General features: G+C 42.6%; 1 protein-coding gene across 1 annotated transcript in view; it reads left to right on the forward strand.

Moving 5' to 3' along the window:
- Nucleotides 1-19,962, forward strand: part of LOC139562137 (glutamate dehydrogenase, mitochondrial-like) — a 44,763-nt gene extending 24,801 nt beyond the window's left edge. The window contains exons 4-13 of the mRNA XM_071379517.1: nucleotides 679-742; nucleotides 1,552-1,646; nucleotides 2,624-2,803; nucleotides 4,529-4,666; nucleotides 4,917-5,054; nucleotides 5,266-5,346; nucleotides 5,927-6,050; nucleotides 15,906-15,997; nucleotides 16,693-16,755; nucleotides 18,881-19,962. Coding sequence (XP_071235618.1) covers nucleotides 679-742; nucleotides 1,552-1,646; nucleotides 2,624-2,803; nucleotides 4,529-4,666; nucleotides 4,917-5,054; nucleotides 5,266-5,346; nucleotides 5,927-6,050; nucleotides 15,906-15,997; nucleotides 16,693-16,755; nucleotides 18,881-19,000 — 1,095 coding nt within the window. The 3' untranslated portion in view covers nucleotides 19,001-19,962. The remainder of the gene's footprint in view (nucleotides 1-678; nucleotides 743-1,551; nucleotides 1,647-2,623; nucleotides 2,804-4,528; nucleotides 4,667-4,916; nucleotides 5,055-5,265; nucleotides 5,347-5,926; nucleotides 6,051-15,905; nucleotides 15,998-16,692; nucleotides 16,756-18,880) is intronic.
- Nucleotides 19,963-20,499: the final 537 nt, after the last annotated feature.

Below are 20,499 nucleotides of genomic sequence, written 5' to 3' on the forward strand. Positions count from 1 at the left end.
TATTGTCTAGGTTTCTCAAAAATAGAAAATATGCATGACCTGTACTTAATAGTTATTTAAATTTGCGAATAAAACCGTAATTAAGTGCATATTGTACATATTATAGCACACGTTATTAAGATGTTGAATACCGTATCTAAATTAAAAGATCAGACCATTCCTGAAAGCCCCATTGTGTTCCATAGAGCTCTGCACAGGAAGCTGTTAGTCAGTGGGCTCTCCCTCCACTTCCTGTAGCCAGCCCAGAGCTGACCTGCCCTGTGTTGTTATTAAGCATTGGCAGTTCTGCTCTGGGGGAGAACTGCTGAGCCATCAGCTGGTAAACATCATGACCGGGACATTTTACCCCTTATCTATCTGCTCGGCTGCTGGCTCTGAAAGAGCATGAGTTTTTTTTTTTTTTTGTCCCTTGATCCTCCTGAGCCTCATCCACCTTGAGCCAGGTGGATGAGTGTTTCACCTTCAGTGTTCATTTGAATAAATTCAAGTAATCCAGCTTTGACATTAGTATTAACCTACCTGAAGCTGATGTTGCATCTCAATATTTCAGAATCCTATTCTATCACAAAGCAGGATGTTTTTGTGCTGTTAAAGAAGAGCCTTTACTTATTTGGTCTGACTTTACTGCCAGTGAAATATTCAATGCCATTTATCATACTGTTATTTCTCTGCCTGCAGGACAATGAACTGGAGAAAATCACCAGAAGATTCACCATTGAGCTGGCCAAAAAGGGTTTTATTGGTGAGTAGTGTCTGTGATCAGGGGAACACTGAAGGTTGGCGGTGAAAATGTCTGGCGGTAATGTGTATGTCCGCATGAATACATGGTCCCCTGTAGTGGGGGAGGGGGGGTTTCATGAGCCTGCAGCACAAACATAAATAACTATGATGAGAGAGGAGTTAAACACAAGGCTTGACAAGGGGAAACTGTACACCAGAAAAAAATCTAAGATGGAATAATACACCAAATATTTTTGAGGGATGTCAGAATTAAATAAGCAGTTCGCATTAACTTCACGTTCTTTGTAACAATGACCTATCATTTCCAAGGACTTCCGCTTGTTTTAAGTTATTTTAGGATGATGCTTTGAAAGTATGAAGTACCCGTGACCTGACTTCAGGCTTTTGTAGGGGGTTTCTAGCCTGACAAGTCCAGCGTTTAAAAAGGCAAGAATGGTACTCTTTATGTCTCTGTTATTCAAAGCTGTAAATGTCGTCCACATGATCACTAAATCAGGAAGGTCAGAGGAAGCCAGTTATTAAAAGGCATTCCAGGAACATTCTTCCATAGTGGGATGAGGGGACTGTTTATATAGCGATGTCTTGGTTACATGTCATGTGACTAGACTACCTACAGTACACTGCAATAGCTTCAAAGTGGGCCATGAGTGCCTCTATCTAAATACAGTACTACTGTTTCACACTGACATATTTAGATGGGTCTACATGCGTTTCAGTATGAGTTTGTTGGTGTATTGTTTGTTTCTTCTTTACTGAAGGCATTTTGTTATCCTAGAAGTTCACTTTAACCTCTCTTCTTTCCCCTGTCAGGACCTGGCATTGATGTCCCTGCCCCTGATATGAGCACTGGAGAGAGGGAAATGTCCTGGATTGCTGACACCTATGCCAACACCATGGGCCACCATGTACGTGTTCCCCGTATGAACTCACTGCCCTCTCCCACAATAGACATGGTGTTTCCCCCAGCACTTCCTATCAACTAAGCTAAACAGCTTTGAACAATTATCGTAAACCACTTAAATGAAGGAAAATGTAATATAGATAACTTTCTCAGCTCTTCCTCTGCTTGGTATATTTTATCACCATGAAATCTGTTCATGTTTTATCAACCTAATAACCAAGCAACTATGTTACATGATCACAAAGCAAAACGGTGTACAGTAGCTAGTGGTCAAGTGATAAGTTGCCATTATTCTGTGTGTACACTTGCCATCCTTATTGACTTTGCTGAGTAAATATTTCCGGTATGTCACTTGTTTTTTTTCCTTTTGATGATTTGAGTTTTTACACAAAGTTCTGCTGGCCTTTTATATGACCCTTATGTTCCTGTCCTTAGGATATTGTTCCAAGTCTACTGAAAGACAAAGCTCTAGATTCCATTAAGTTGAACTGTCTCTTGCTGTATGACGCTTATGTTTTGTTGATTGCCAGGGAGGAGGTCAGGGAGCACTCCAAAAGTAAAGCATTTCAACTGTACATTAGAACTTCTACCCTACAGCCTAGTCATAGAAGTTGGCCTCAGTCTAAAATCAGAATTACAGAGACGTGCTCTTGTCCTGTCTAGGATTAAGCTTATCACAGTTTGAGGACAATGCTGTGTCCATGCAGGCCTCATGTTGGGACTTTTTTGGCATAGTCTTCCAAATAGACTCCTGGGATATATTGATGTTATTATTGTAAATAGTCTCGCTAAAGCCTTATCTTTATCCCTCGGATGATTTGTCTCTGTTACATTACAAAATGTGTCGATCACCATACAGTGTGCCTCTTACAAGGTTGCAAAACTACTTAAAATAAAAATGGCCGTCTGCTCCTTTTATTGGCCTATGAAGTTGCTAATTCCACCACTAACTATCCACATGTTGCTCTCCTCTGTGTCCAGGACATCAACGCTCATGCCTGTGTGACTGGTAAGCCCATCAGCCAGGGTGGCATCCACGGAAGGATCTCGGCCACCGGGCGAGGAGTATTCCACGGCATCGAGAACTTCATCAACGAGGCGGCCTACATGAGCCAGCTGGGCCTGAGCCCTGGCTTCACCGACAAGACCTTTGTCATCCAGGTACACGGACACAGCATTTATTGATTAGGAATGGCATTTGATTTAATTTCATCAGGTCTCAAAGCACTTTACAGTGTATGGGGTGGCATTATAGTAAAAGGTACAGTACCAGTCAAAAGTTTGGACACACTTACTCATTCAAGGGTTTTTCTTTATTTGTACTATTTTCTACATTGTAGAATATTAGTGAAGACATCAAAACTATGAAATTACACATGGAATCATGTAGTAACTAAAGTGTTAAACAAATCAAAATATACATTTTAGATTAATTAAAGTAGCCACCCTTTGCCTTGATGACAGCTTTACACACTCTTGGCATTCTCTCAACCAGCTTCACCTGGAATACATTTACAATAGTCTTGAAGGAGTTCCCATATATGCTGAACACTTGTTGGCTGCTTTTCCTTCACTCTGCGGTCCAACTCATTCCAAACCATCTCGATTGGGTTGAAGTCGGGCGATTGTGGATGCCAGGTCATCTGATGCAGCACTCCATCACTCTCCTTCTTGGTCAAATAGCCCTTACACAGCCTGGAGGTGTTTTGGGTCATTGTCCTGTTGAAAAACAAATTATACTCCCACTAGGCGCAAACCAGATGGGATGGCGTATCGCTGCAGAATGCGTGCCTTGAATGTGTGCCTTACCTCCTCCATGCGTCACGGTGGGAACCATACATGCAGAGATCATCCGTTCACCTACTCTGCGTCTCACAAAGACATGGCGGTTGGAAGCAAAAATCTTTGTTTGTACTCATCAGACCAAAGGACAGATTTCCACTGGTCTAATGTCCATTGCTCGTGTTTCTTGGCTCAAGCAAGTCTCTTTTTCGTATTGGTTTCTTTAGTAGTGGTTTCTTTGCAGCAATTCGACCATGAAGGCCTGATTCACGCAGTCTCCTCTGAACAGTTGATGTTGAGATGTGTCTGTTACTTGAACTCTGTGAAGCAGTTTTTGGGCTGCAATTTCTGAGGCTGGTAACTATAATGAATTTATCCTTTGCAGCTGAGGTAACTCTAGGTCTTCATTTCCTGTGGCGGTCCTCATGAGAGCCAGATTCATCAAAGCGCTTGATGGTTTTTGCTACTGCATTTGAAAGTTTCTTCAAAGTTCTTGACATTTTCCCAATAGACTGACCTTCATGTCTTGAAGTAATGATGGACTGTTTCTCTTTGCTTATTTGAGCTGTTCTTGCCATAATATGGACTTGATCTTTTACCAAATAGGGCTATCTTCTGTATACCACTGCTACCTTGTCACAACACAACTGATTGGCTCAAATGCATTAAGAAGGGAAAAAATTATTTTATAAAAAATATTATCATTCTTTTTGGTTAGAGGTAGCAACATTAGAGACTATTATAAAGGATGGCAGCCACACTGTTGGTATAATCACTAAATAGCAGACATAGCTTGTTAAATGTTGATGTATAGAGGACTGTCCTCCCTCCTACAGTAGAACACGGTGTTACAGCTAATTACAAGCTGTACTGAGTGGAGGCTGCGCCATGTTTTATCAATATCAGAAGTGATCCATAAACCCACTGGACCAGAAGACACTACGTTACACTCATTAACAAGAACGTAAACATAAATGTGCATTTGGTACATAGAAGCGGAACAGGCTTAAAAATATGTGACTTACAAGGCACTCGGGCCAAAAACGATTAAAACCTATTCTTATTTTTTTCTGAAACATGTCATTCTTCCTTCTCTTCTCCCAGGGTTTCGGTAACGTTGGCATGCACTCCATGCGTTACCTACACCGTTTCGGGGCCAAGTGTGTTGGTGTTGGAGAGATGGATGGAAACATCTGGAATCCCAATGGCATCGACCCCAAGGAGCTGGAGGACTACAAGCTGGTTAGTACACAACTCATAGCTACAGTCACTAACCTGCAAGTTGATCTCTCTTTGGCTGTTTCATGCCCATGCGGAAAGAACGGTCTAAGGGTGCCACCTAGGGGACGTACAGTCTTCCTACACCCAAAGTCCTCCACAGCCGTACAGCCAACCTGGCAAACCATTTAAGGTGCATGACCCAGGATATACTTTGGTCCTGTAACTGTCTACTGTATGTCTCATTGTCTTTCTCTCTCGTTCTTCTCACCAGCAACACGGCACCATCGTGGGCTTCCCCAACTCCACACCATACGAAGGCAGCATCCTGGAGGCCGACTGTGACATCCTGATCCCTGCCGCCAGCGAGAAGCAACTGACCAGGAATAACGCCCACAAAATCAAGGCCAAGGTCAAAGTTCAACAATCATGTCCAGACCAGCAGTCACTCTTATTACACACTGAGTAATGTGCAGTAAATCCACATTAATGCAGGCAAAGGTTATATAAAATGTACACGATCGTCACTGACCTCTATTGAACCTCACTAACAGTAGAAAGGTGTTTGTGGAAAGCTGAATTCGGTATGTAAAGTGTATTTAAATCGTCTTTTGTTTTTCCAGATCATTGCTGAAGGAGCCAATGGCCCCACCACCCCTGACGCTGATAAGATCTTCCTGGAGAGGAATATCATGGTGATTCCGGTGAGAGGCTGTATGCATATTTCAGATTGCATATTCATATTTTCTCATTTTTTGCAACTTGTAACAGGTTCCATTAGATTGTGTTGGTCCTGGAGACCTAGATTTTTTAGGGCTGTTTTCACAGACCCAGATCTAAACATTTTGGCCTAGAAGTAGGCCAGGGCCCGTATCCACAAAGCATCTCGGAGTAGATGTGCTGATCTAAGATCTGTCTATACAATTACATTCTTATTCATTATGAACTTAAAAGCAAAAGTGATCCTAAATCAGCGTTCCTACTCAGATGCTTTGTGGATACGGGCCCAGATTCTGACTTGTTAAGTGTACAGTCAAGACCGGGATTTCCTGAACATTGATTAGTTGGATTGTATACTGGTCTCCAGAGTCTGACTCTATTTCTTTGAATGGAGATTAATCATATTTTAAACTATTGTTTAGAAGTCAATTTTATGCAGATAGTTTCTTGATCTGTCTCGGTGTAACTTACTCTTTGACTTCGCAGCTCTTGATTGCCTGCATGTTACAGCATAGCTGTAATGTTAGTGTTTGCAAACTAGCCCACCATCTCTTGTTTATTCAGGACATGTACCTGAACGCTGGTGGAGTGACTGTCTCCTACTTTGAGTGGCTGAAGAACCTGAACCATGTCAGCTACGGTAGACTGACCTTCAAGTACGAGAGGGACTCCAACTACCACCTGCTCAGTAAGTCTGACACCTCCCAAACCGAAGGGATGCACTCACCCCTGCTGGTTCAGCCTACTCTCTGTTATGCCACATAAAGATGGATTTTGTTTATCTTGTATTATGCTAAAGTTGTATTTATCACTGTAGTTCGTGTTTAAATCTTTAATTACATTCATTATTGGGATTGAGGACTATTTGATATTTCAGAAACCATTGGCTGCTTAACCACAATTGTTTTTATTTTACGGCTGTGACTTACAGTATGTTGCACATTTAATATTTTTTTGACTGCAGAGTACACACACACACTTATGTTACCATACGACAAACTCAATGTTGCTCACAACAAAGGGAACTAACAAATAAAATAACTGACAAACAAAACAGAAACAGGTGGGTTATAAGAGGAGTTGTCAAAGATACTCATGGGGCTGTCCACCGAAAGTTGACTAGCAACAAGTCTGGGTCCTTAAAGACACCTACTAAATTTGCCCTAGAAAGGACAAACCAAAATAAAAACCCACACTAATTTATAATATGGAGCTAAAAGCAAGTGGAGCAAACCAAAAGGGGAGAACAAGATAAAAGGCTTTGTTTTTATCACAAGCAGAGGAAGAGCTAAACCGCTGTCAAGCACTTCCAACAGCTCTCATGCTCTCATTCTCTCTCTCGAGAACCAACTGGAGCACTGGGCCATCCACTATTAAATATCACCTGGGCTAGCACAGGCGAAAACACCTTCCGACAGTTGTAACACATACTTACTAACGAGGTGACACTAATCGGTGCGCCCTACGTGCCAACGTGGTACCTCAAAATATAAATGGAAAAAACAAAACCTGTAACACCTTTTTCCTTAAGACAAGTTCGCTCACCACCAACAAAAAAAAGACTTATGCGTCGCCTTCTCCAATATCAACGTCTAATGGCTGTCAACAATTAAATATAAGACAAAGTAATGAAATATATATTCCATCTTTTATAAAGAAGCATTCTTTTTACATGTAGTTGGCTATAACACAAGTTTTTAAAAAGTCACGTACGCTTCTATAGCTCTCGTCCCCTTGGAACGAGCCAAACCAACACACAACTCCTCTCCAAAACGTGCAGTCAAAATAAATTGTGAGCCAAGGCCACACACTGGCTAAACACAAAACTTATCGGCTGCCCACTCTTGAAAGACAATCAGCAACCAAGTTGTCCTTACCACGAACATGTCTGTTTTCAAGGGGAAACTCCAACGAAGGAGTCTGTGGAGCTTGTCTTTTGCAGAAACTAGAGGATTATGATCGGTATAGACCCTCGGAGGTGTAGAGACATAAACCGCGAAGTGCTAGAGAGCCAGTACCAAAGCGAGCGTCTTTCTCAATAGTCAAGTATAGTTTTTGATATGAGGCCAGTTTGTTTGAAAGTACCCCACAGGGTGCTCAACGTTGTCTTTCTGTAGGAGCACAGCCCCTGCGCCTACGTCGCTGGTGTCAGTGTACAGAGCAAACAGACGATTGAAAACCGGAGCAGCTAGCACTGGTGCAGAGACCAAAAGGATCTTTTGAGTCCCACCGGGACTCCAATGGAAAATTACTTTTGGACCGGACAAATCTGTAAGTGACGCAACAACCTGGGCAAAGTTTGTACAAAAAGCCTGGTAGTAGACAGCCATTCCCAAGAATCGGCGCTGGTGCTGGAAAGTTATTGACGGCCTCCACTTTTGCCAGGACTGGTCGGACTGTCCCTTGCCCCACCACTTTCCAGAGATATTTGACTGTTGCTCAGCCAATTTTGCTCTTTGACATGTAGCAGGATGTGCATGAGCCATTGAAACTTGGCTCCGGCATTTCATAACCCGAACGGGAGATAAAGGTAGGAAAACAAACCATCAGGAGTGACAAAAGCAGAGAACTCTTTGGCGCGCTCAGTTAGAGGGACAAATATCCCTTCAGCAGATCAAACTTGATAACGTCCTTAGCAGCACCAACACCGTCCCCACAATTGTCGACCCTGGGCAAAGGGTATGACTCCAACTTAATAACGGCTTTGAGTTTCCAAAAATCAGAACAAAACCGCAGACACACATCCACCTTAGGTACTAATATACGGGGCAAACTCCACGGACTGTTGCCTTGTTGTGCATTTCCACCTCCCTGCGGAGCTTCACTCTCCTTTCAGGTTAACGACGTCAATGTTATACTCTAGTACATTTGACTGGGTTGGCACATCTGAGAATAAACCCTGGTATTCTAAAAGCAGTGCAACAATGTCGCCTTTTCAAGTGTGCCAAAAAGACATCAAGGTTTTCTAGAATCCCTGAGTTACTCAACCGGCACAGAGTGTATTGAGTTTTCCTCATACTCTTGAGGAAGACTGTAGTCATCATTGACAGCAGTGGCTACAGGCAGAACATCACTACCAGTTTCCATCGACTTCTCTGCCAGATTGTAGCGGGTGAAGTATGGTTTCAACACGTTGACATGATACAGCCGGGTTTTGTTCCTGCACACTGGTGACCCCAGAACGGGCAACAAAACCAGGACTTGGTCACCCACGTCTAAAGTGCGGTCTTGGCCCTTCCGATCATACCAGACTTTCATTTTAGTTTGCGCCTTCTCCAGATTCTCACTAGCAAACTCACAGGCGTGGTGTAATCTGTATCAAAAAATGCTAATGATTTGTTTTTAAGGTGTCGCCCTGCATCTCACTCACTCACTCACTCACTCACTCACTCACTCACTCAGCAAACTCAAAGGACCTCTGACATGATGTCCAAACACGAGTTCATTCAGACTAAAACTGAGAGATTCCTCGACGGCATCCCGCTGCTGCACACAGCACGAGAGACCCCTTCATCCCAATTTTTTTCAAACTCAAAGCAGTAAGCGCTCAACATCGACATCAAAGTCTGAAATCTCTCGAGCACGTTGAGATTCTAGGTGGTAGGCACTAGAGGGGCATTGGATTACACCCAACTGTTGTAGCACTTACTGGAAGACCTTTTACTTGAAATTCAATAATTGGTCCGACTGCACTACCTGCGGAAGTCCAAACATTGACAATATTTTCACCAGGGCCTTAACAGTACTGGGAGCTGTGATTTTCCTCAGTGGAATGGCCTTAGAAAAACGATTGGCAGCACACATTATGGTTAAGAGAAACTACTTACCACTCTTGGCTTTGGGCAAAGGACCAACACAGTCCACCAGAACCCTGCTGAAAGGTTTGTCAAAAGCAGGAATAGGCTGCAAAGTTGCAACCAGTACAGATTGGTTCTCTTTACCCGTCCACTGTCAAACATAATAGGATTTACAGTAAGACACGACATCCTGTTTCAGACCAGGCCATAAGAAGTTACGCAAGATATGGTCATACGTCTTGTTGACCTGCCATACTATCATCATGAGCCAACCTCAGTATCACTTGTCGAAGTGCAACTGGAACGACAATTTGAGATACACTGGGCCAATCATCCTGCCCAGAAGTGGCTTAAGAACCCCATTTCCACATTAGAACACCATCTCTGTCAAATAACCCCTCTGGAGTTTGATGAAACAGCGGGTAGAGGGAAATATATTTACTTTGTTCAGCAATCGGCTGCTTCCTAGACGTCAAAGTGTCAACTGTAGGAACCCTATCTTCCTTCAGTGGTTCTACAAATTCGCCCACCTTTGTGGTTTTCAAAGGAGAGGTCAACTCCGGTTTATTGAAATCAGGATCACCAATCTGACAGATCGCCCATGGTGGGATCTATCAGCACACTCTGGGAACACTCTACGGTACTTTTCTGATAACCCATCAGGTTCCTCTACACTGAGTTACTTACAAACGACAGGATTTGGCACAACCTTCCCTCCATCCAAATTGTTTCCAAAAATGAATGAGACCCCCTTCACCGGTAGGTTAGGCCTCACTCAAACGACATCGGAAACAGAAATAAGATCAGACTTGAGTTCCACATTATTCAAAAGAACTTCCATGCAACCCATCTGCACGCTTTGTACTAACACAGTGGTTCCCTAACTTTTTATAGTCCCGCACCCATTCATACATTCAACCTCCAGCTGCGTACCCCCTCTAGCACCAGGGTCAGCGCACTCTCAAATGTAGTTTTTTGCCATCATTGTAAGCCTGCCACACACACTATACGATACATTTATTAAACATAAGAATGAGTGAGTGTTTGTCACATCCCTGCTCGTGGGAAGTGACAAAGAGCTCTTATAGGACCAGGGTACAAATAATAATCAATCATTTTGCTCTTTATTTAGCCATATTACGTATGAAACCTTACTTGTTCATCAAATTGTGAATAACTCAACACAGGTTAATGAGAAGGGTGTGCTTGAAAGGATGCACATAACTCTGCAATGTTGGGTTGTATTGGAGAGAGTCTGTCTTAAATATTTTTCCACACAGTCTGTGCCTGTATTTAGTTTTCATGCTAGTGAGGGCTGAGAATCCACTCTCACATAGGTGCGTGGTTGCAAAGGGCATCAGTGTCTTAACAGCACGATTTGCCAAGGCAGGATACTCGGAGCGCAGCCCAATCCAGAAATCTGTCAGTGGCTTCTGATTTTAAATTAAATTTTCACAGAACCGCTTGTTGCAATTTCGATGAGGCTCTCTTGTTCAGATATCGGTAAGTGGACTGGAGGCAGGTCATGAAAGGGATAACGAATCCAGTTTGTGTCGTCAGTTTCGGGAAAGTACCTGCGTAATTGCTCACCCAGCTCACTCCGGTGCTTCGCTATATCACGGTTGACATTGTCCGTAAGCTTGAGTTCATTTGCACACAAAAATCATACAATGATGGAAAGACCTGTGTTGTCCTTGTTAATGCAGACAGAGAAGAGCTCCAACATAATCATAGCCTCAATTTTGTCCCGCACATTGAATATAGTTGCGGAGAGTCCCTGTAATCCTAGAATCAGATCATCCAGGTGAGAAAAAACATCACCCAGATAGGCCAGTTGTGTGAGAAACCCATCATTATGCAAGCGGTCAGACAAGTGAAAGTTATGGTCAGTAAAGAGAACTTTAAGCTTGCCTCTCAATTAACAAAAAAAAAATGTCAATACTTGAAAACCAGCGCACTTCTGTATGTTGTAAAAGCGTTATATGGTCACTGCCCATATCATTGCATAGTGCAGAAAATACACAAGTTCAGGGGCCTTGTTTTAACAAAGTTAACCATTTTCACTGTAGTGTCCAAAACGTCTTCCAAGCTGTCAGGCATTCCCTTGGCAACAAGAGCCTCTCGGTGGATGCTGCAGTGTACCCATGTGGCGTTGGGAGCAACTGCTATGTCTCACTGTCATGGCTTTTGCGCCATCAGTACAGATACCAAAACATCTTCACCGCCAAAGTCCATTTGATGTCACAAAGCTGTCCAGTACTTTAAAAATATCCTCTCCTATTGTCCTGGTTTGCAGAAGAGGATGTCTTCCTTAATTGACCCCCCCATAAACGTAACGGACATATATCAGGAGCTGTGCCAGGCCTGCCACGTCTGTTGACTCATCCAGCTGTAACGCATAGAATTCACTGGCTTGTAAGTATGCGAAGTAGTAATTGTTTCAAAACATCTCCTACCATGTCACTGATGCGTGGTGAAACAGTGCAGATGTAGTACTGCTGGTAGTAGCAGTACTACCAGTAGAGCTGGTATGTGTCTCTATGGATGGGGAGCTTACTTTTATTAACAATTTATCAATTTTCGAGGAAATGGAATGAGCAGCATCTGTTTGGCTACATAAATTTTTGGGCGGCCGTTAGTGGAATTCCCGTGAGAGAGTAATGGTTAATGTGATTGGATGTTAATTGTTTGACTAGGCAACCTGTATTTGACATTGTTGTTATTTCGATGAACACTAGATGGTTTAATGATATTTTTGGCAGTGAAATGTGGCTACTCAGGCGAGAGAGAAAAATCACCCAAATGTATAGCCCCGTTGGAAAATCTAAATGGACTGTTTGAAAATGTTTATCGCATATATATTTGCCGTACACCCGACAGCATTGCGCGTACCCCACCCCAGTTTGGGAATAGCCATACTAACATACTGTAACCAGTTGCTGAAGTGTCAGACAAAAGCAAAACACCCTGCATAATAAAGGATTGGGCCACCATAGTGTGTCACAGTATCTTCACCGGCTGTTTAAAAGCATCGCCACTCTGCAGAGACACGAACCCATCTGAAACTGAGTTCATGCACATCTGATCCCAAATCTTGTTTAGGAGATGCACCATTCCCAACCAGACACTTAATGGGCTGGAGGGCTCCCACAAGAAGAAACTGCTTTTTCTCTCTCTCAATTTTCTGTTTCAACTTAGGCCACTGAGAGACAATGTGTTCTCTCTCACGGCAGTAATGACAAACTGGTGGATACGAAAAACCTGTTTTCTGCCGACCTTTATCTTTGGGCACTGTAGAAAAGGACTGAAACCTCTTCACTAGGAGGTGACTTATCTGGATAGCTTTTTGTGTAGGGATTACTACTGGGTACTTCAGCTTTCTCAAGATATCCTTGTGCTCATAAATGTAGCTTGCAACCCTTTCATGAAGGCAATTTTTGAATTGCTCGAAGTATTGTCTTTCATAATTTACAAAACTGTTGTCTGTATGCCTCTGGGACCAACTCGTAAGCCCAAAGGATAGCAGCTTTAACAGTATCATCATCTGAACTCTTGTCAAGCGATAAAGCGGCGTACACTTTGAGCCTTTCCCAAAAGAACACTTTGGAAGAGCAGTGACCAAGTATCTCGCGGCAATTTTGGGGATGTAGTAGTCTGCTCAAATAGTAAAATATACATCCACCTATTTTTTGTTAAAAGGCGGTACCAGCCGGCTGTTCTGACCAAGATCAAACTCTGTTGAGGGTGCCAGATGGCCTGACTGGATTGAGTGCTTCCAGGTCCATCTCTCTTAATCGAATGGCATGTTCAGGTTCTTGATGTTTGGCTGCACGCTCATCTTGTCTTTCCCTGTGCTCAAATTCTAATTTCTGTTGTTCCAACTTTGCCTTTAATTCTAACTCTCACAGTTGTACGTTTTACAGGACTCACCCCACTACCCCTAGCGCCCTTTTCATTAGCCTCTCTGTCCGAGAGGAATTCCTCCTCCACCAAAACAGTACACAACTCCTGCTTTTGGATCGCCAGATGCCACTTTGACGTCATAATGCTTTGCAATGATGAGCAGATTCGCCTTTGTACATTTATCTAGCATCTCCCATGTAGGATATTCTACATTCTTCCAACTTAAAGTCCATGGCTTTTTTTTTAATCCTGTGTGTGTATATATGCAACGTTCAAAATGATTCCACCAATCTTATAACCCCTCAGGGTGTACTGAGTTTTGAACATAAATATCTGGGCACAGCAGAGCTTCAAAGTAGTTGATTAGTGCGACTACCATACTCATGAGAAACAAGATCCCGGACGATCTCCCATTTTGTTACATTCCCATACGACAAACTCGGTGTCGCTCATAACAAAGGGAACTAACAAAGAAAAAATCACTGACAAACAAAACATAAACAGGTGGGTTTTAGGAGGGGTTCTCAGACACTCATGGGGCTGTCCCCGAAAGTGGACTAGCAACAAGTCTGGGTCCTAAAAGACATCCAACATGAATTCCATCTAAATTTGCCCAAGAAAAGGCAAATCAAAATAAAAACCTAAACCAACTTAGGGAGCTAAAAGCAAGTGGAGCAAACCGAAAGGGGAGAACTCTCAGAAGAGTTAAACTGTGGTCAATCACTTCCAACATCTCTCATGCCCACTCTCTCGAGAACTAACTGGAGCAATGGGCCAGCCACTATTTAATATCACCTGAGCTAGCACAGGTGAAACACCTACCGACGAATGAGATGGACAAGCCAGCACAGTTGTAACACATACTTACTAACGAGGTGACCCTAATCGGTGCGCCCTACGGGAAAAACCAAAACCTGTAAAACAGACACAGGACCGGATTTAATGCAGGGGTTTACCGAGGCTGAAGCCCCTGGGCCCAGATCCGTGGGGGACCCAAATAGGCAGCAAAAAAAGTAAAAAACATTTTTAAAACACATACAGTATATATTAGATATGTAGTGTGTGTGTGTATATACACTGCTCAAAAAAATAAAGGGAACACTTAAACAACACAATGTAACTCCAAGTCAATCACACTTCTATGAAATCAAACTGTCCACTTAGGAAGCAACACTGATTGACAATAAATTTCACATGCTGTTGTGCAAATGGAATAGACAAAAGGTGGAAATTATAGGCAATTAGCAAGGGGGTGTCTTGTGTTCCCTTTATTTTTTTGAGCGGTGTATATATTTTAAAAAATTAAAATTTATGCAACTGTCAACAAAAGGAGGATTCAGGAGCCCGCTCTCAATGAGTGTAGACAGCCTGCTGCCTCTCTGCTAATTGTCAGATGGAGAAGGTAGAGGGCTCATGTAGGTAACTGAGGGGCCCAGCCTTGATTGGGTAACTGATTAATGCAAAAACAACTGCTTAATCAATAAATCTAACTGTTCAATTGTGTTAGTCAGGGGCTGGGCACAAGAGGCAAAAACATCTACTTTTTTTTTTTATCCAACCACACGAGCCCGCTCTCAATCTTAAATACACCAGAGCAGAATTTTGCCACAGAGGATCAATCGTTTCTAAAAAGATAACAGTGGATTAAATTTGATCAAACTCATACAGGTAACTGCCAACAAAGTGTCTTAAAAGGGCTTTGGGCCACCACGAGCTGCCAGAACAGCTTCAATGGGCCTTGGCATAGGTTCTACAAGTGGACCTAAACCATGCCAGGAAAATGCACACCACACACCATAACACAAACTTTGTATCCTTAATTTACTCAAGGGTTTCCTTTTCTTTTTTTTTGCCAGTTACCGGTTGCCTATGTTCGGGAAGGCCGCAATTTGGGCAGCATGTGCGCCAATTATATATGTTGTGGCCATAAATATATAATCCATAGAAGGGTTTTGGAACCTCTAACCCTGGCAATTTGACTGTTTTACTCATGGGTACACTAGCAATGGCTGACTTGAATGAGAATTGCCATCTATGGATTATATTTATACTGTGTGGTTAGTTGCGGCTGTCTGTTTGCCTTTTGCAAATTTCAAAATACAACCGCGGGAAAAATTTACAATTTGGAAAGCAAATGCCTACCACTCAAAAGAGAAGGCTAATCAGTATGTGGAACGGACACACACACACACACACACACACACACACACACACACACACACACACACAGTACAGTGTTGGGCACAGCCCCTCTGTGCCTGGAGATACACAAAATTATTGGCAGTCACATTATGCAGAGTTTCCAGGAAGAGGTGGATGCTGACTGTGTCTGCAGGCCATGTCTGACACTCGCTCACCCGCTCTCTCTTTCCCGTCTATCAGCAACATCAGTCAATTAGCGGTCTCACATTGTGCACATGCATTTTCACACAAAAGCCCTTTATAACATTGAGTCGCTCATGATGAGTGGATTAGCATTAGATCTCTATCTGGCTGGTCCTCTTGCATTCAATTATGTCATCCTATGTAGGGTGAGTGTTTTCAGTACATTGCAGGGGAGGTTTGAGCTGGGGTTATGCTTGTGACCGAGTGGGAGGTTTTCAGAATATTTAAGAAACTGAAGCAGTCCCATGAGTGGCAAGATTGGGTAATGTTGGAGACATGGTAGAGGGCTCAGAATAGATACAGCTGTGTGTTGGCAAAAAGTACAAATGTATACCAGATTAGTTTGTTCACTGGCATTAATAATCTAAATTTAGTTCACTTTATGGTTGTGAGGATTCATATAGACTAATACATATAATCTAATCATATACATATGAACTGTCTGTGTTCTCCCTCAGTGTCCGTCCAGGAGAGTCTGGAGAGGAAGTTTGGGAAGCATGGGGGAGCAATCCCAGTGGTCCCTACCTCTGAGTTCCAGGCCAGGATCGCTGTGAGTACAACCCTTTTCCCCCTATTCTTTCAATGCCCCTGGATTACTTTCCCCTCATTCAAACAATACCCCTAAGATACAGTATTATAGACATTCAACAGGAGCTGTTGATTTTGTTCCATTTTAATTGTTTGTCTCAGTATTCACAAACACACACACTCTTGTTGTCCAGGATTTTTTTGCAAATGCAATTTACATATAGTAGGAAAGTAAATGTGTGCTTCATAAGAAAATAACGCTTGTCTTTACACATGTTTACCTAATGTGAACTCCATTGAACGCATTAACCTTGTATGGGACACCAGTAAACAATGCAACCTGATCCTGATGACAGACTATCCCCTTAGGGGATTTATCCTGGGAAAACCGCTCCCTCCCTGACGCCACAGTCAAACAGACTCCTTTAGGACAGACCTATAAAATCAAATACGTCCTCTGCTTGCTGTTTTCCCCAGCCACCATTTTGTACATTAGTCTCAAAGATTCAAACACATTACCTTACTGTTGATAAATGAGGCTCACTCAACGACAGACTGGAGATAAATGCTTTGGTCCTGCAATTTCATTATAACCAAGTTTTGAGATATTTCAAAGTTGAGCTGCGTTTCTCTAGAGATGAGTAATGGTTTAGTTTAGTAGGCTAGATGTGCGCTCTGAGCCTTATTTTCATTGTATTTTCTTTTGTTTGGTTCCAGGGCGCTTCGGAGAAGGACATTGTGCACTCAGGACTGGCCTACACCATGGAGAGGTCTGCCAGGGTAAGAGGCTGATTGCTTAAACATGATTATCTGTGCTAAACTGTTCCTCACAGGTCCAGAGGTTTTGTTGAAACGAAATACTGTCTTAATCCAACATAATGTCCTGAGGCATCTTATTAGGGGTAATGAAGTCTTGAAAGTTGAAGGCATCAAGTTCCATTTCTGTTTTATACATCTCATTGCCCAAACAGCACTAAGCAGTGAAAAGGCAATATGAGCTATCTTGCCATTTTATTTTCACACACACACACACACACACACACACACACACACACACACACACTCCCCCTCTCACTGGTTTGCTGTGCGTGCGAGCAGAGCCTATGGGTAACTGGAGAAGCCAGTGCTTTGTTAGTCTCATTTGTTAAATCAAATCAAATCAAATCAAATTTTATTAGTCACATACACATGGTTAGCAGATGTTAATGCGAGTGTAGCGAAATGCTTGTGCTTCTAGTTCCGACAATGCAGTAATAACCAACAAGTAATCTAACCTAACAATTCCACAACTACTACCTTACACACACACACAAGTGTAAAGGGATAAAGAATATGTACATAAAGATATATGAATGAGTGGTGGTACAGAACGGCATGGCAGATGCAGTAGATGGTATAGAGTACGGTATATACATATGAGATGAGTACTGTAGGGTATGTAAACATAAAGTGGCATAGTTTAAAGTGGCTAGTGGTACATGTATTACATAAAGATGGCAAGATGCAGTAGATGATATAGAGTACAGTATATACATATGAGATGGGTAATGTAGGGTATGTAAACATTATATTAAGTGGCATTGTTTAAAGTGGCTAGTGGTACATTTTTACATAATTTCCATCAATTCCCATTTTTAAAGTGGCTGGATTTGAGTCAGTATGTTGGCAGCGGCCGCTAAATGTTAGTGGTGGCTGTTTAACAGTCTGATGGCCTTGAGATAGAAGCTGTTTTTCAGTCTCTCGGTCCCTGCTTTGATGCACCTGTACTGACCTCGCCTTCTGGATGATAGCGGGGTGAACAGGCAGTGGCTTGGGTGGTTGTTGTCCTTGATGATCTTTATGGCCTTCCTGTGACATCGGGTGGTGTAGGTGTCCTGGAGGGCAGGTAGTTTGCCCCTGGTGATGCGTTCTGCAGACCTCACTACCCTCTGGAGAGCCTTACGGTTGTGGGCGGAGCAGTTGCCGTACCAGGCGGTGATACAGCCCGACAGGATGCTCTCGATTGTGCATCTGTAGAAGTTTGTGAGTGCTTTATGTGACAAGCCGAATTTCTTCAGCCTCCTGAGGTTGAAGAGGCGCTGCTGCGCCTTCTTCACAACGCTGTCTGTGTGGGTGGACCAATTCAGTTTGTCCGTGATGTGTACACCGAGGAATTTAAAACTTTCCACCTTCTCCACTACTGACCCGTCGATGTGGATAGGGGGGTGCTCCCTCTGCTGTTTCCTGAAGTCCACAATCATCTCCTTTGTTTTGTTGACGTTGAGTGTGAGGTTATTTTCCTGACACCACACTCCGAGGGCCCTCACCTCCTCCCTGTAGGCCGTCTCGTCGTTGTTGGTAATCAAGCCTACCACTGTAGTGTCATCCGCAAACTTGATGATTGAGTTGGAGGCGTGCATGGCCACGCAGTCGTGGGTGAACAGGGAGTACAGGAGAGGGCTCAGAACGTTAAGCCCCAGCTCTGATGCTAGAGAGAGCAGAGAGCATGAGGATTCAGGCCATGACCTGCACCTAATAACACGGACCACCCTCTACCATTAACACACCATATATCCAACAAACACTGATGACTTTACTGTCACGCCTGACTGAGGATACAGCAACTGCATAATACAGGGTTGCCTATACCGCATCCCAGGAAATGTAATACTCTGTGCAGACATACTGCCTGACAGTCTGCTGGTTTATTACTTGGTTATATTTCCCTGGGGGTTATTTCTATACAAGTACACACAGATGCTTTATTATCCTGTGGAAATGGATCACTCCATTGAAAATGGAACAATGGAGGTGTATTGCTGTATGTAACAAATGGCGAAGGAGGGTAAAGTAATGAATACTTGGAAGGGACAGGGAGATTTTATATACTTGAGTTGATGTTCTTTGTTTTCTGTTCCCCTTTTAGCAAATCATGCGCACAGCTAACAAGTACAACCTGGGCCTCGACCTGAGGACGGCAGCGTACGTCAACGCCATCGAGAAGGTCTTCAAGGTGTACAACGAGGCTGGTCTTACCTTCACATAGGTGGCACCTCCACAGCCTCTGTCCATCCGAGCAGACCCAGGGCCCCGCCTCTCCCAGCCTCCAAGCAACCTTCATAAAATCTTTCTATGACGTTCACGACATATCAGGCGTTTACATTTTACACACGACCGTTAGCTTTACTCTTTGCATATGTATTTCAAGCAAATCAATATACATTATTTTGCATTCTCATATTATCAAGAGACCACATGTTCTAGCTTGCTTTAAATCCGCTGTTATGAAACTACTGTGCCTATGGTAATTTTTTGCCTGTAGTCATTCCATCGATTTGAATTGCTGTTACTATATTATTATGCCAGGTAACACCAAAAACTCTGGTCTACAGCTTTTACGGGCTAGTTCTTTTATGAATTAGCGCTGCGCTTTTTCAGTGTCTGTTACGGACATACTGTTACTTCACTGACAGAGTTGAAGAAGTTGGTTAACATAACAGAATGTAGAGCAGAGACACGTAAAGCCTTCATTTCTCCTGTGTTGAAATGGAGAAGGTTAATCATTTTTACCTGCACCAGAATGTTCTTTCTATTTAAGGTCACCCAATAGGAGTTCAGTCCACTTACAGTATAAAGCAGTGTGTCTACACTTCAGGATGATGTCATAAAATGTGTTAGTAAGCAGATGTATTATGTTACTCTCTTGACATGACACTAAAATGATCAATTCCAGAAGATTGTTCTTTGTTGTTACTGGTGTTTGCTTTGGCAGCCACAGTTTGAGTGTCTTTCTCCGTATTTTTGCCTTTGTTTAATTCTTTTTCTCGCCTCAATTTGACCAAGATCGGTGTGGTTTTTGTGCTGAATCCGTAGGGCTACTGGAAGGGGAGAATATGTGGGAACAAAATGTTTATTGTTCTTTATATCAGCCTTGATTGACTGCTTCAGGATTCTATGTAAGATCATTTGTATAGCCTTTTCATTGAACAATTAAACTACAAAACGATTGATTGTGTTGATTCAAACCAAACTATGATTCCCTATGGGGTATGTAAAAGATTTTTCCATGGAGGCAAATCCTGTTTATTTTGTATATCAACAGCTAGTTATTGGCTGCATAATCCCCACTGTACCTATTTCATCCAACATTACCTCTACGGGATCGGTGTCCCTATACCGGGATGGTTGTTGCTAACGTGCGCTATTGTGACTATAATGACGTAAGTAACAGCCAACTTTCCAGGACATAGACATGTCTTATATGGGCAGAAAGTTGAAATTCGTGTTAATCTTACTGAAGTGTCTAATTTACAGTAGCTATTACAGTGAAAAATACCATGCTATTGTTTGAAAGTGCACAACAAACTTTTATCACGGCAACTCGTTTGATACATTCACCTCTGAAGGTAAATAATGTACTTACATTCAGTAATCTTGCTCTGATTTGTCATCCTGAGGATCCCAGAGATAAAATGTAGCATAGTATTGTTTGATAAAATCAATTTTTTTATTAAAATGTAGGAACTGGGTTCTACAGTTTGAAAC

This window comes from Salvelinus alpinus, chromosome 32 (assembly GCF_045679555.1).
Source record: "Salvelinus alpinus chromosome 32, SLU_Salpinus.1, whole genome shotgun sequence".
NCBI lineage: Eukaryota > Metazoa > Chordata > Actinopteri > Salmoniformes > Salmonidae > Salvelinus > Salvelinus alpinus.